This window comes from Saccostrea cucullata, unplaced genomic scaffold (genome assembly GCF_032062105.1).
Source record: "Saccostrea cucullata isolate Sc308-1 unplaced genomic scaffold, CSIRO_AGI_Scuc_v1 ctg14415, whole genome shotgun sequence".
Lineage (NCBI taxonomy): Eukaryota > Metazoa > Mollusca > Bivalvia > Ostreida > Ostreidae > Saccostrea > Saccostrea cuccullata.
This window is the reverse complement of record NW_026918674.1, coordinates 1,362-14,560: the sequence shown is the minus strand read 5'-3', so window position 1 is coordinate 14,560 and position 13,199 is coordinate 1,362. Positions and strand designations below refer to the sequence as shown.

Genomic DNA, 13,199 nt, shown 5'->3' with positions numbered 1-13,199 from the left:
AGTAGGTATGAACCAGAAATATGCATTAATTTTTTTTTAAGAGAGGTTAATGTGACATTGGTAGTGGCGTGGACCACAGGCCTCTTCATTTTTACATCACTCATTTTTGTTATCATTATACTCCCCCTTACTGGATTTTTTTTCAAAAATAAGAATTGGTATTTTATTTAGTTGTATATTCATGATATTAATATTCTAAAATCTTTAATCTTATTTGATTTTATTCAATTGTATATTTTATTTCTTTATTCAAAACTTAAAAATGAATAAATACATGTAAATACAAATTCATTTTTTTTCAATGATATACAGTAATTTCAGATTATAGAGTAAAAAAATATCTTAAATTATTGTTGTATCTTTAAAAAGTGGGTCTTATATTCATCTTTGCTTTAAAAAAAGAAAAAATTTAAGTTTTAAGCGCATAAAAAATCGAAGTTTGACTACAGAGTGATATAGGCCTACTGGACCTGTCGATGAAATATTGGACTGAATTACCGTGTAAAGCCCCTATGCGCTTCGTCACACTGTAGGCGGGATGAACTAAATCTAGTTGCAGTCATTGGTTTACAACAGTGCATATAAGGGGCATTTGCATCGTATAAACAGCACAAGATACATGTAATTATAATTAAGGTAAAAACTATAACAAAACATCTATTGACTATGGCCGCCGAAATATGGCAAAAATTGCCGACTCGGCTTAAACAATATAAAATCAATCAATCTATTGACTATGGTGTCCGGATAGGGCCATTTGCGATAGCGCGACATCGCGTTCAGATAAACGAGACATCACGCTAACACACAACACGCCGTCGCGCTAACGCAAGTTTGCACAACACGCCGTGGCGCCAACGCAACTTTGCACAACACGCCGATGCGCTAACACACAACACGCCGTCGCGCTAACATAACTTTGCACAACGCGCCGTCGCGCTAACAAAAAAACAGCTCGGTAAAAACTTTGCACAACACGCTGTGGCGCTAACACAACTTTACACAACACGCCGTCGCGCTAACACAACTTTGCAGTGCGCTAGCGTGACGGCGTGTTGTGCAAAGCTGTGTAAGCGCCACAGCGTGTTGTTTGTTAGCGCAACGGTGCGTTGTGCAAAGTTGCGTTAGCGCGACGGCGCGTTGTGCGTTAGCGCAACGGCTTGTTGTGCAAAGTTGTGTTAGCGCGACGGCGCGTTGTGTGTATGCGCGACGGCGCGTTGTGCAAAGTTGTGCTAGCGCGACGGCGCGTTTATCTGAATGCGATGTCGCGCTAACGCAAATGGTCCTATCCTGACACCATAATTGACTGGGTTCTTGGACAAAATGCGTTTTTTCGATCTTTTTGTCTTTTTGTAAATGACATTTAGTTTCTTGAAATATTTTACTTTAATTGTCAGACAGAAAGGAGGAAAAAGGGGGCGATGCACAATTAAGGGATTCACTTAGGCCGAATTATCCCCCCTTTCTTTTTTTTTTTTTATTTTTACTATTTTGATATTACATGTACGAAGGTTGTCCCAAAATTCCGTAGACAAGCCTTGTTTTGTAGGAACCCTACGTCATACATTAATGAAACTTCGTAAATAGATTAAACCAACACTATCTAATAATTTTATGGACAAATATGGAGTAACTACACAATTTATTCCAATTCTAAAGACAAATTTCATTGTCTGGTGTAGGAAGTCGGCGCAATACCCAGAAGTTGCTGTTAAAATTTGGTATGTTATATTTAAAATCCTACGGAAAAGTAATTACTACCTCGTATCTTTTTAATGGAAAGGAAAATTCTTAATATCGGGTAATTAACTATATTTCCTCAAATTTGGGTGTTTATGCTTTGATGAATATGAATTTTATAACATTTTATATACATGGGGTTGAAATCCGAATTTGTGAAAAATGGCGGCTGCGTTGGCCCAGGTGGCGCACTGGACTATTATCAAGTATTTTGATCCTGAATTCACTCTTACAGAAATTTACCAGTCATAAATGTTTTGTAGATTAGGAAACCTCTTCTCATCCTTAGCATTTAAAATGACTTAAACGGTTTCTCTATGTATATGTGAATAACAGTAACTAAAATAAAAGACAGGGCTAAAAATGGGAAAGTTTTATAGTGCAACTCCATTAGAAAAACAAGGAAAGACCGTAGAAACATAAGGTTTTCAAATTATTATTATTTCATACCTGTACATGCATATATTTTGTTTGCATATTTTAATAATTGATCATATCATAGTAACTAAGATATGTTACATTTATAACTATAACCGTTTCGTTTAATCTAAAAATTTGATTCCGGTAATTGGAATATTTTCTCCAAAAATTTGAACCGTTGACATTTGTATTTTTTTGACGTTGCAGATTGCTTCGGGTGTAAGAGAACGATATCACTTTAAATGTTATTACTCGAAAAGTTTTCAAGTAACCATGAAAAAACCTCGTAATTTATCTGCCAAGAACACGCTTTTTCCACCCTGAAAATTTCATAACGATACATTAATTTTTTTAAAAGATATGAGCTCAGTCTACGAAATTTTGGGACAACCCTCGTACGTACCAAGTAAAGATAAGAACTGGCGCTCAGTTACGAAAACTGGGAATTCGCCGCCTCCAGCCAGAGACGGCATTCTCGGGTTAATTTTTGATACTTGTGATCCGAATTAAACATCGTTTTATGGTTCTTTTATAAAATATACAATTCAATGTAAACACTTTATTTGACTGTCAAGATTGATTTTATTTCGTGCATTCTTTAATCTCGCAAGTCACTGTATCGAAATGAGTCTAGTAAGAATAAGATTACTGTGTCTCGGGATAAGCCCTCACTACAGCTAGAATACGTCCCATAAAAAAACCTTGGCCATAACTTTTGAACAGTTATAGAACTAGGGCTTTTGTTCTTCACATGTGAATTCATTTCAACAAACCCTGTCGCCCGCGTGGCGCAGTGGTTAGAGCGTCTGCTCTAGAGTCGCGAAGTAAGGAGTCAATGCTTTCGTCGCGGATTCGAATCCCACTGTAAGACGTGGAGACCGGTCTTTCGGATGAGACCGTATAAACCGAGGTCCCGTGTTGCAGTAGGTGCTGGCACGATAAAGATCCCTCCCTGCTCAATGGCCCTGAGTGCCGAGTATAGGACAAAATTTGCAGCTCTCCACAGGCAAGTGGTGGCGTCTCCCATATTGAGTGAAAAATTCTCGAGAGGGACGTTAAACAATATATAATCAATCAATCAATCAATCAAACCCTTTTATTGCATATAACTAGTTTTGACCTTACATTTTGCCCCACTTGAACTAGGGCTTCATTCCTTGCCATAAGTTGCCATACAGGGACACAAGTGTTTCACAAACACACCTTTATGGAACGCCGTCACTGCCTTATAGCAGAACACTACTGTTGCATTGTGTCAACCTTCCATTACATTATGTCAACTCTTTATGACATTAACCCACCCTACTATTGCATTGTGCCAACCTTCCATTACATTATGTCAACTCTTTATGACATTAACCCACACTACTATTGCATCGTGTTAACTTTCCTTTACATTATATCAACTATTTATGACATTTACACATACTACAATTTTATTTCGTCAACTTGCATTTCGTTATGTTTACTTTTCATGACAATCTTAGTTTTTATTAACTGATGTGAAAAGCTCATGCCATGACTGTGCACATAACCTCGGACGTCAACTGATCTTCCATCTTGCTGACATTATGTCCATTCACTTATTACGTTATGCAAAGAATACTAACATTTGCACGGGTTATCCTTTACGGCCTTTATATGAGCATAACGTATTTTCCGAGGTTTGAATGGAGCGTTCCGCAAGCACTAAAATGGCGGGAGAGAAAACTGGCGTAGAAGAGAGATTCTCAGCGATTTCGGAATGACATCTTTAAATGAAAACTTTAAGCGACAAATGATTGACAATCTTGAAACATGCAAAGCCTTAACACTGCGACTGTGAATTAAAGTCACGTCGAAATTCAATATGGTGTTTACTTTAATCTGATGATTAAATTAATCAAATATTATGAGTCGTGCAGCAATCATTTTTTTCTTTTTATTTTGAATTGGTTTTTTTATAAAAGTCTTAAACTTTGTAGGACATTGCATTAGTTTCACATTAAGTTTAGCTGAATTAAGTTGAAAACTTTTTTCTATAAAACTATAAAGCCTGAGAGCTTCTCCGCTTTTCCGCCCTTGGTCTCCTCCACCATATACCGTCCCCCTTCCTTGTTCAAGATTCCCATATCTGCCACTAATATGTGCCCATGCATGCTTACTAAGGCATATTCAATTGATTTAGATGAAGCCTGAACTGGTATTTTTGTAATAGAATTCTGGCCCTGGAATGATTAAAAAAATTACTAACTCCAGTGACGTAGCATCATTTTTTTGAAAGAGGAGGTCAGCCAGTAAAAAAAATCATTTATCCGAAAAAACTAGACAAGCCAAGAAAAAAAATGTCCAAGCCCGAAAATCCTATTTCGGGGAGAGTGGTCCAAATTCAATCAATCCTATTTTTTTTTACAGATATATTATATTACCCTTAGTGGACTATATTTCAACAAGAAGTGGGAGTGGGGGGCTGTACAGTTTCAATGAACATTACATTTTCTATAGTAAAGTTATGTGTGTGTGTGTGTGTGTGTGTGTGTGTGTGTGTGTGTGTGTGTGTGTGTGTGTGTGTGTGTGTGTGTGTGTGTGTTTATATTATGTGCCTGTAATTTGTCCTAATCAATCACGACCCCCCCCCCTTCTTACCAGTCATTAAAACACGGTCGTCAACATTTATTATATACTAGATATACAGCTTTGAGATAATGTAAATGTATTTTTGCATCAGGTAATGAACTTGGAATCCACATGATAAAGAGTTAACACAATATAAAGATAATTTTAAATCACATAAGAAAGAGTTGGCATAACGTTATAATATATCCACATCACGGTATGGAGTTTTGACATAATGTAATAAAGTGTTGATATAATATAAAGATATGTTCACGTTATGTTATACACTTTTTACACCACGTAATAAAGCACTGACATAAAGGTAAGATGTACTCACCTCACATCATGATGCCCTCGCCGTAAAATAAAGATAAATCCATATCACGTAAGAATACTTTGATATAATAGAAATATACACTCTCAAAAAGGAATGGGCTTTTGACTTCATATGTGATGATAAGTTTAATTATAAAACACAATTTACTTGACGTAATGCAATTTTGACCTCACATATTAAAGAAATGAAATGATGTAAAGAAACATTCATTTCACGTAATAAAGTTTTGACACAATGTAAACACATTATCACTTCACATAATTAATTTTTTACTTCAAGTTATGAAGTGCTGACATAATGAAAGGATGTATTTACTTCATGTAATGCAGGATTGACATGATGTTAAGATATATTTTCATCATCCCATAAAAAATGGACATAACGTAAAAATATGTTCACATCACGTAATGATAAATTGACGTAATAAATGCATAGTTGTATGCTATAAGGCAGTGATGGCGTTCCATACACCTTGTTTTAATATGACTATGGTATGATATGAACATTAATGAATTTGAGATCCTTGAGCCGGTACGGTGTATGGGCTTGGTGAGTAAGGGGTAAGGGTTTAAGCGAAACATTACATAAAAGAAAAGTTTAGAAGATCTAAAAAGGAACCTCCATAATCAGGGAAAGCATATTCTACCATTTTTATTGCCAAATCTTCTTCAGACATTTCAGGGATCATATCTCAATAAGATATGAACAGTTTTTTCTAATTATTTGGTTTTCCCTCTTGGAAAATCAGTGAAGCAAACATTAGTAGCATTTTATATTGCAATCCTATGCGCAGATTTTTGTTGTCTTTATAATAAGTGTTACCCTGCATGGAAAACATTGCAACGGAATTTTTTTTCAATACAAAGAAACATTTGTCTTAAAATATTTTCCACTATTGAACAAAAAACAGGTTTAATGACCCTTTGCCGATTTAGCCAATTTTCCTGCCTTTTCGAGTAGAAAAGGTTACATATATACACAATTGATAGGTGACCATGGGAATTCGTTTTGTAAAAAGTTCAAAGGAATTCGAAGTCAACGCAGAACTTCGAGAATTGTACAGAATGAAAGTAGACCTACATAACTGTAAGTTACTTACATTTATTACCAATCAAATGTGTGCGAGTCAATGCCTTTATTTTTCTATGCTTGTTTACAGCAGTGTTGTACGTGACCAGAAAATACCCCGGGACCCGGTATTTGGACGTTCTCTATAGAACACACTGAAAGAAAAACATAGTTAATTTATTTAGACTAAGTGTACATGTACCTTGTAAAGCGTTCGTCGTGATTAGTAACCATTCCGTTTACTAGTCAAGATAGTGAATATAGTAGAGTGGGGGTCATATATATACATACATGTAAAACGTGTACTTAGATACCTAATGAAAGTTATACTTATAAATTCTAGATTTACTAATATTATCTAGTAAATCTACCTAATACCCGGTAAAACTTCTTTTGAGGTAATGAGTGTATGGAAAATGAATTTACAAGTCTTCTTACTGATTTGACTTGTTATTTTTTTAGTGCATCAGATTTAAGGTTTCCATATTTCAACTTCAACATAAAAGTTACATTGACGTTCCTTAATTCCTTTGGTTTTTTCAATCATTGGACCTCTTAAAAAAAAAGAAAGTTGGGAGCGCTCCTCTGGGTAAAAATAGGACCGTCACGACAGTTTTTTCTCTAATTCCAGATTTTCGATCAAACTTTATTATTTTTTTTTTGGCAATAAAAAGTGCACCCACTTGTCGTCATCCAAAGTTTATCAAATCTTTTGTTGTTTGTTAAAATATTTATTTAAGGAATCACTGTCTAGTTAGTATAGTATGCCAGGGCACCAACGATAGTGGGAAACATGGGATAATTTGCATAACGGACTTCGATCGCCCCCTGAGAGCTCCTGGATTTTCGTGTATTTCATATGTTTTAAAAAAAAAACAGGCACAAAAATAGTGCATATTTTTCAATTAGTTTTGTTAAAAGTGACATATAGGTCCGGATGTTTGAATATTAATAGTATTGAATGTTTCTCATTGTACTGTATTATAAAACATGCCACTATATAATAAACGATTTACTTAGTTACTAATAGTGATATTGGTTAGTTATGTACCAAAGTACGGCATTATTACTACTAGTCATATCATACTTTGAATGGTGGGGGCCCAGGGGGCGAAGCCCCCGACAATTCCTGGGTTTTCGTGTATTTAAAAAACTAGACACAATAACAGTGGTTTTGCTTAGTTATGTACCAAAAATGTGGCATTATCAATACTAGTCATAATTATCATACTTTGAAAATTTTAAAGGGGGGGGTGCGCCTCCACCCCCACGCACCCATTTAACTCCGCCAGTGGATAAATAGGAACCCTTGTTTCTGTAACATCAATATTTGGCCTACTGTGTACTGCATTTAATTACAACAGGAAGACGATTTTAAAGACAAGCATGTGAAAAATTAGTTAGAATAATCTAACTGTGACTCGGGACAAGCCCTCGTCCGTAGCTATAGCACATTATCATTTTTACGATGGAACATTCTATCTAATAAAAAAATATGTTGAGGATAAAAACATAAATCTAAAAGGTTTTTTATGAATGATGAAAATTAACTCATCGTCGTAAGGAAGAATTTTAATGCCTTTTCTATTTTTACAAAAAATCCCACAGGTATTTGTGGACAGCCTCAAAACCCCAAAATAATCAATCCACAAAAAATAACCCACTATACATTATAAGAGGGAAAGTCTTTTTTGTGGAGCGATTATTTGGGGTTTTGACGATTTGTTCATATTGCAAACATGTTGAATAAGTGTACTAAATTAAATTTGAAAAAAATGTCTAATAAGCCCAGGGGTTAAATAGGGGGGGGGGGGGGGGGGGTCCTGTCCAAAGTACCTGTGAAAAATCCCTGGCTTGCGATTATGAATTAATTAACCCATTGGTTTGGTATCTTAATTATATTCTTTAATTAATATATACAGTACCCTAATAGATTTCGCGAATGATATTTATTAGGATGAAATGAATTATTTGCTTATTCATCAAGATAAATATGTGACTAAATTAAAGATCTGAAAGGATTGTCGTTTTTTTCCGGAATTAGAAAGTTCATTACCGGTTTAATCAAAACATAGGGGACAAGCATTTCCGGTTTTGACATATTGCCAAAGCAAAAAGAAAAATATTGACTTGGGAGTCTTGCCACTGTGTTGCAAGTATTGCTAGTAATGTGAGTCTTGATTTTTCTTTTTATTGTTTGTAAAATATTTATTCTAAAAATTGGTATTCGGTTTACATAATCTATTAATTGTCACACGGAAAAGGGGAATAAAGGGGCGGGGCACTAATTCTGTACTATCTGTGTCTATGGATATGAAAGAAACAATACATTTACCGTATAATAAAAAGGTTACATGTTCTCGATACTCTCCTATCAATAGAAGATGCCGATGATCATGATATAGAAGTGTTACTATAACATATGTATTGTAAATGAAATTTTAAACGTTAATCTGTTGAGGGTAAAACTTTTTCTTTAGAGAAGTGGACAGGCTATGCCTACACCCTGTACTTCTCTAAAGAGAATAAGGGTAAACATGAATATGTACTTTATAAGCTCAAACCCCACCTTTAAAAAAAATATATTGACAGACCGGAGAGCTACAGTGCCACCCATTGAAAAAACTGTATGTTTATTGCGCACAAAAATGTGCGCTTTTTCTCGATTTATATCTCCGTGTTTTTAAAACTGTCATCTCAAAATGTAACTAACCACGTTTTTCTAACTTATTCTTTCACTGCTTCCACCACAAAACATTCCTTTAATATAGCTGTTTTATTAGCCCTCCTGGCCCTGAAATTGAGATCATCGGAAATTTCGCCTGTTTATACTTCCATTTTGGTTTGCAAGATCCAATGTCCAATGCGCCTCGTACAGATGTAAACTACAAGAGTTTCTGATAGAGGAGTAAGGACTTTTTATTAAAATCTAGCTTTTTTGCAATTGAGGTAATTTACGACTTTGGAAGAATTAATCCAGAACCGAGCGCACTTTTTTTGTGCGCAATAAATATATAGTTTTTATTAATGGGTGGCACTGTAGCTCTCTGGTCTGTCAATATATATTTTTTCGTAGAGCTACAGTTCTGCGGCTAGTACTTTATATGAATTATAATCCTAAAGATTTTTGAAAAATAAAGGAAAATAAATCTCCAAACTGGAAAATCCTATTTTGTAAAGGAGGTGGGCTTTCATTTTGTTTTCACAACCAAATTTCTTTATATATTACAAAATTAGGCTTTCTCTGAACATTTTCTATAGTAAAAATACAACAAAAATTTTGGACTTTCTTCATTCTCTTTTTTTTTACAAATCCAAAGAGCGGGGGGCATTGCAACCCCTGTAACTCCCCCTCTGGATCCGCCACTGTGTAAAATTTTAATTTTCTTTAATTGTTCAATTAAATTTCCCAAATATGCATGTTAAAGATGATGTTATAAAAATGTGTTTTAGGTTAATGTGAAATTAATATGAATTGAAAAAACCATTGTTGACCTAGGCAAAAACTTCAAGATTTCAGAAATAGTTTTCATGTGATAACAATTTAACATTAACCTAAAACATGCTAAAATAGAACATGATTCACTTAGGGCCTCTTTGTTTATTTTTTGATCAAGGAGTACATTTATTCTCTGAAAGTACTCAACTTATCTGTTTTCCTTTAAATTCAACAACATTGCAATATTTGTTTTCCAATACACATCTTGATCTTTTAAATAGATCCTGGGATGTCTTATCCAATAACAGTGAAGAAGAGTGTCTTTAGAGGAGACATGGGAAACCTACGAGAAAATATAGATAATTTAGGAAAGAATAAAGAATGGGAAAAACTTCTAGAGTCTGTAGATGGTAATGAAGAATTGGCTAATTCTACCAGGTGTGTAGAAGAAAACATAGAGACCACTCTTAACACACCACTTCATTATGCTGCACTTGGATCTGCTCCCAAGGATGTTTTCGAAAAACTGCTTCAAATTGGATCTGCTAAATGCCTAAAAAATTCTGCAGGGGAGACAGCATATGATATCGGCGTAAAATCTCAGCTCCCTCAAGATGTACTAGAGCTGATTAAAATCCCACAAGAAATAAAACAGAAAGAAAAAATGATACAGAAATTCGAGGAAGGCTTACATAAAGTCATTATGGAGAGAGTTGAAGATTTAATAAAGGACAATAAGCAGAGTCTTCCTCAAGTGGCATATTTGTTTGAGAAGGGAAGCTTCTACTTTCCTGTTCCAGGGATGTATGGTGGATTCAATGTTGAGAAAAATGGAAAAAATAAAATCCAAATTAGCTGGAAAAGGGTTTGTGGAGGAAGTGGACAAACTCATGAAATTGACAGTGACGGGAATGTGAAACTGACAGAAGAAGGGTTCGTTTAAGATCTGAATATATGCCTGTGATATACTGTGGAATCACAAATTTTCATGGTGGTTTAAATTTCATTGTTATTGAAGTGTGAGGAGACCCATGATAATTTATGTCCACCACGAAATGTAAAACGTTACATAAATACTCTCGATTCTTCATCCACAAAATCAAATCCCCAGGAACTAAGTTTTTTTCCTCCAACCACGATAATTTGAACCCATGAAAATAAGTGATTTTACGGTATTATTTCTTCCTTCTCATGTGACATAGAGGCTATAGACATAGTAAGCTCTTCTTATCAAAGTTTGGCTGCTTCAGTGATGCTTGCCATATTGCATGTATGTATGTGTGGTTGAAATAATCCATTGTTAACCAAATTTTTTTGAGAACAGCATTTGAGGCTATTTCAAGCAAACTTGCTTAATCAAGTATGTTCAATGTTTTCAAATATTGATGCTAATTAAATTTTTTTATCCTACATGTACCCCTTAGATTTGATAAAAACACAGCAGAGGGCTATTCATAATATGTGAAATTGATGCAGACTTTATTCAAAAGGCCTCCAATTTGGGTTATTAGAAGAGATCTTATTGGAAAGGACTGTGAATACAAGATTATTTCAAACTTATAGAAGTTCATAGTTTTACTACAGTGGAATTTTTTTTTACATGCCCTTACAAAATAGTTCTATTTCACAGAGATTTATTAATAAACACTACATTCACTTTAAAAAATAAAATAATGACATATATGCCAGCCATCTTTTATTATAAGTGTGTAAAAAGGGCAAGAACTAGGAATTAATGTTCATACTTCTTCAATCAGGGAGAGGGTAATGTGTCACAGGTGAGTGGTGTGGCCCACAGGCCTCTTGATTTTCTAATCCCTTTCCCTCCTAACTTATTATATCTTTTACTTGCATTTTTATTTAAATTGGAATATCTTTTTCAACTGTATTTGTATCATGTTCATGATATTAATATTAATTTATATTTGATAGTCTTTATTCTTATGTAATATTATTTTATTGTATTATTGTATATTGTTATTTCTCCATTCAAGAATAAAACAAATTCATTTTTAAATGTGACTCTGTACTTTTAGAACATTGAAAACAATGAAGATCATGGATTATTACTATTGATAAAGATTGAATTGGTGATGTTGAGAAATAAGATTTGTCAAGACAAATATGAATAATCTTCTAAAAATACTGTTTACACAAAAAGAAAATATACCCTTGTTTCCTGTCCCCTGACCAAAAAAGGGGTTGGTAGGTAGGAAAAAAATTATTTTGAATTTTTTTTTTCAAAATTCAATGAATACAGAAGACACAAGAAAACGATATTAACAGTTTACAAAGTAAGTTTTTTGATAATCATGATAATGCTCCATTTTCTACATTCTTTGAAATGAATAAGGGTAGAAATTTCAGAGACAACAAAATTTAAAAAAAAATTTTTTTCAACACAATTCATCTTATACAAAACATCCATTATCTCTATATTATGACAGAATTGTGCATCTACATACTTACAAGAGAGAGAGAGAGAGAGAGAGAGAATTACAAAATTAATTGGTTCCACCTGTTCCACTGATTGTCAAAGTTTTCTTTTCAATATTTTTTACGAGATAAATTTTTGGTATTTTGTAAAAAATGATTCATCTGTGATACCACCGAGTGCACATTTCGAGTTTTTCAGTACATCTAGATGTACTTGTATGAATATAATATTTTAACCATAAAATTAGATATTTGCTATTTCATTATTTCTTCCTTCAATACCTAAAATTAATAAATAATTTTTTTTTTGGGGGGGGGGGGGTTGCAACTAAACATTTTTCTGCTGGAAATAATATTAAAAGTTTCCAAGGAGTAATTGTACAAGGTCACAATCCCATAGGATATGTTCAATTGTTTCTTTAACAAAAAAAATAATTACATCCTCATTGCATGCTGATCTCAAACATGCCATGAAATATGGTCAACGTTAATCATGCACTTTTTAACAGGTCTGCCCAAGTTTTGTATTCAAACGCTTCTGCGAAAACATTAAATATTATTACCTAACCTACTATATAAATTGTAATTAGGCATTATGAACTGTTTCACAATTTATTTTATGTTTTTGCATGACCATGAAACAGTGAACTGTTGACCGGGGCCCCAAAATGAACTGTTGCCTTTTAAAGCTCATCATGATATTCAAGCGTTTTGATGATCACGACATCACTATTTACCTGCTCTATAATTAATCAAATTTAAATAAAACACACAAATAATCAATTTATTAAATATTCTTTTAAAATTTAAAAATTTTTAATTTAAATTTTATATTATGTGTTGCTAATTAATAGACAAGTATGTGAATAAACAGTTGTGAAAACTTGTTATTGATTGTTTGTGTGTTTTTATTCCAATTCACTAATTCGTGCATGAGCTTAAAAAGCGGGAAGGTATATAGTGATCGAGATGCATGGATGTCTGATTGTCTGTCCGCTGGGCTTTTGACCCATTTCTTATCGGCAACTCCTAGCTGTTATACATGTACCACTGAATGAAATTGTAACGAGACGTTCACAGAATCTTTATCACATTGTGCCATATTGTACACCTCCTATTGTAATTTTTGACCAGAAACATATTTCGGAGGGTTTTCCGGCATAG

The 13,199-nt window shown here is 34.0% G+C and overlaps 1 protein-coding gene across 2 annotated transcripts; it reads left to right on the top strand.

Annotated features, from left to right (window-relative positions):
• The first annotated feature begins 8,234 nt into the window (after positions 1–8,234).
• LOC134269491 (uncharacterized) lies at positions 8,235–11,482 on the top strand. 2 transcript variants are annotated; one of them, XM_062751696.1, is made up of 2 exons: positions 8,235–8,330; positions 9,881–11,480. In XM_062751696.1, the coding sequence occupies exon 2, from the start codon at positions 9,889–9,891 to the stop codon at positions 10,540–10,542; it is 654 nt and encodes a 217-aa protein (XP_062607680.1). In that variant the 5' UTR covers positions 8,235–8,330; positions 9,881–9,888; the 3' UTR covers positions 10,543–11,480. The 2 variants fall into 2 exon arrangements, with proteins under 2 accessions (XP_062607680.1, XP_062607686.1); XM_062751702.1 differs by having other exon boundaries at positions 8,245–8,325; positions 9,881–11,482.
• The last annotated feature ends 1,717 nt before the right edge of the window (positions 11,483–13,199 follow it).

Coding starts and splice junctions, on each gene's coding strand:
- LOC134269491 (XM_062751702.1), top strand. CDS start 9,889: ATGTCTTATCCAATAACAGTGAAGAAGAGTGTCTTTAGAGGAGACATG.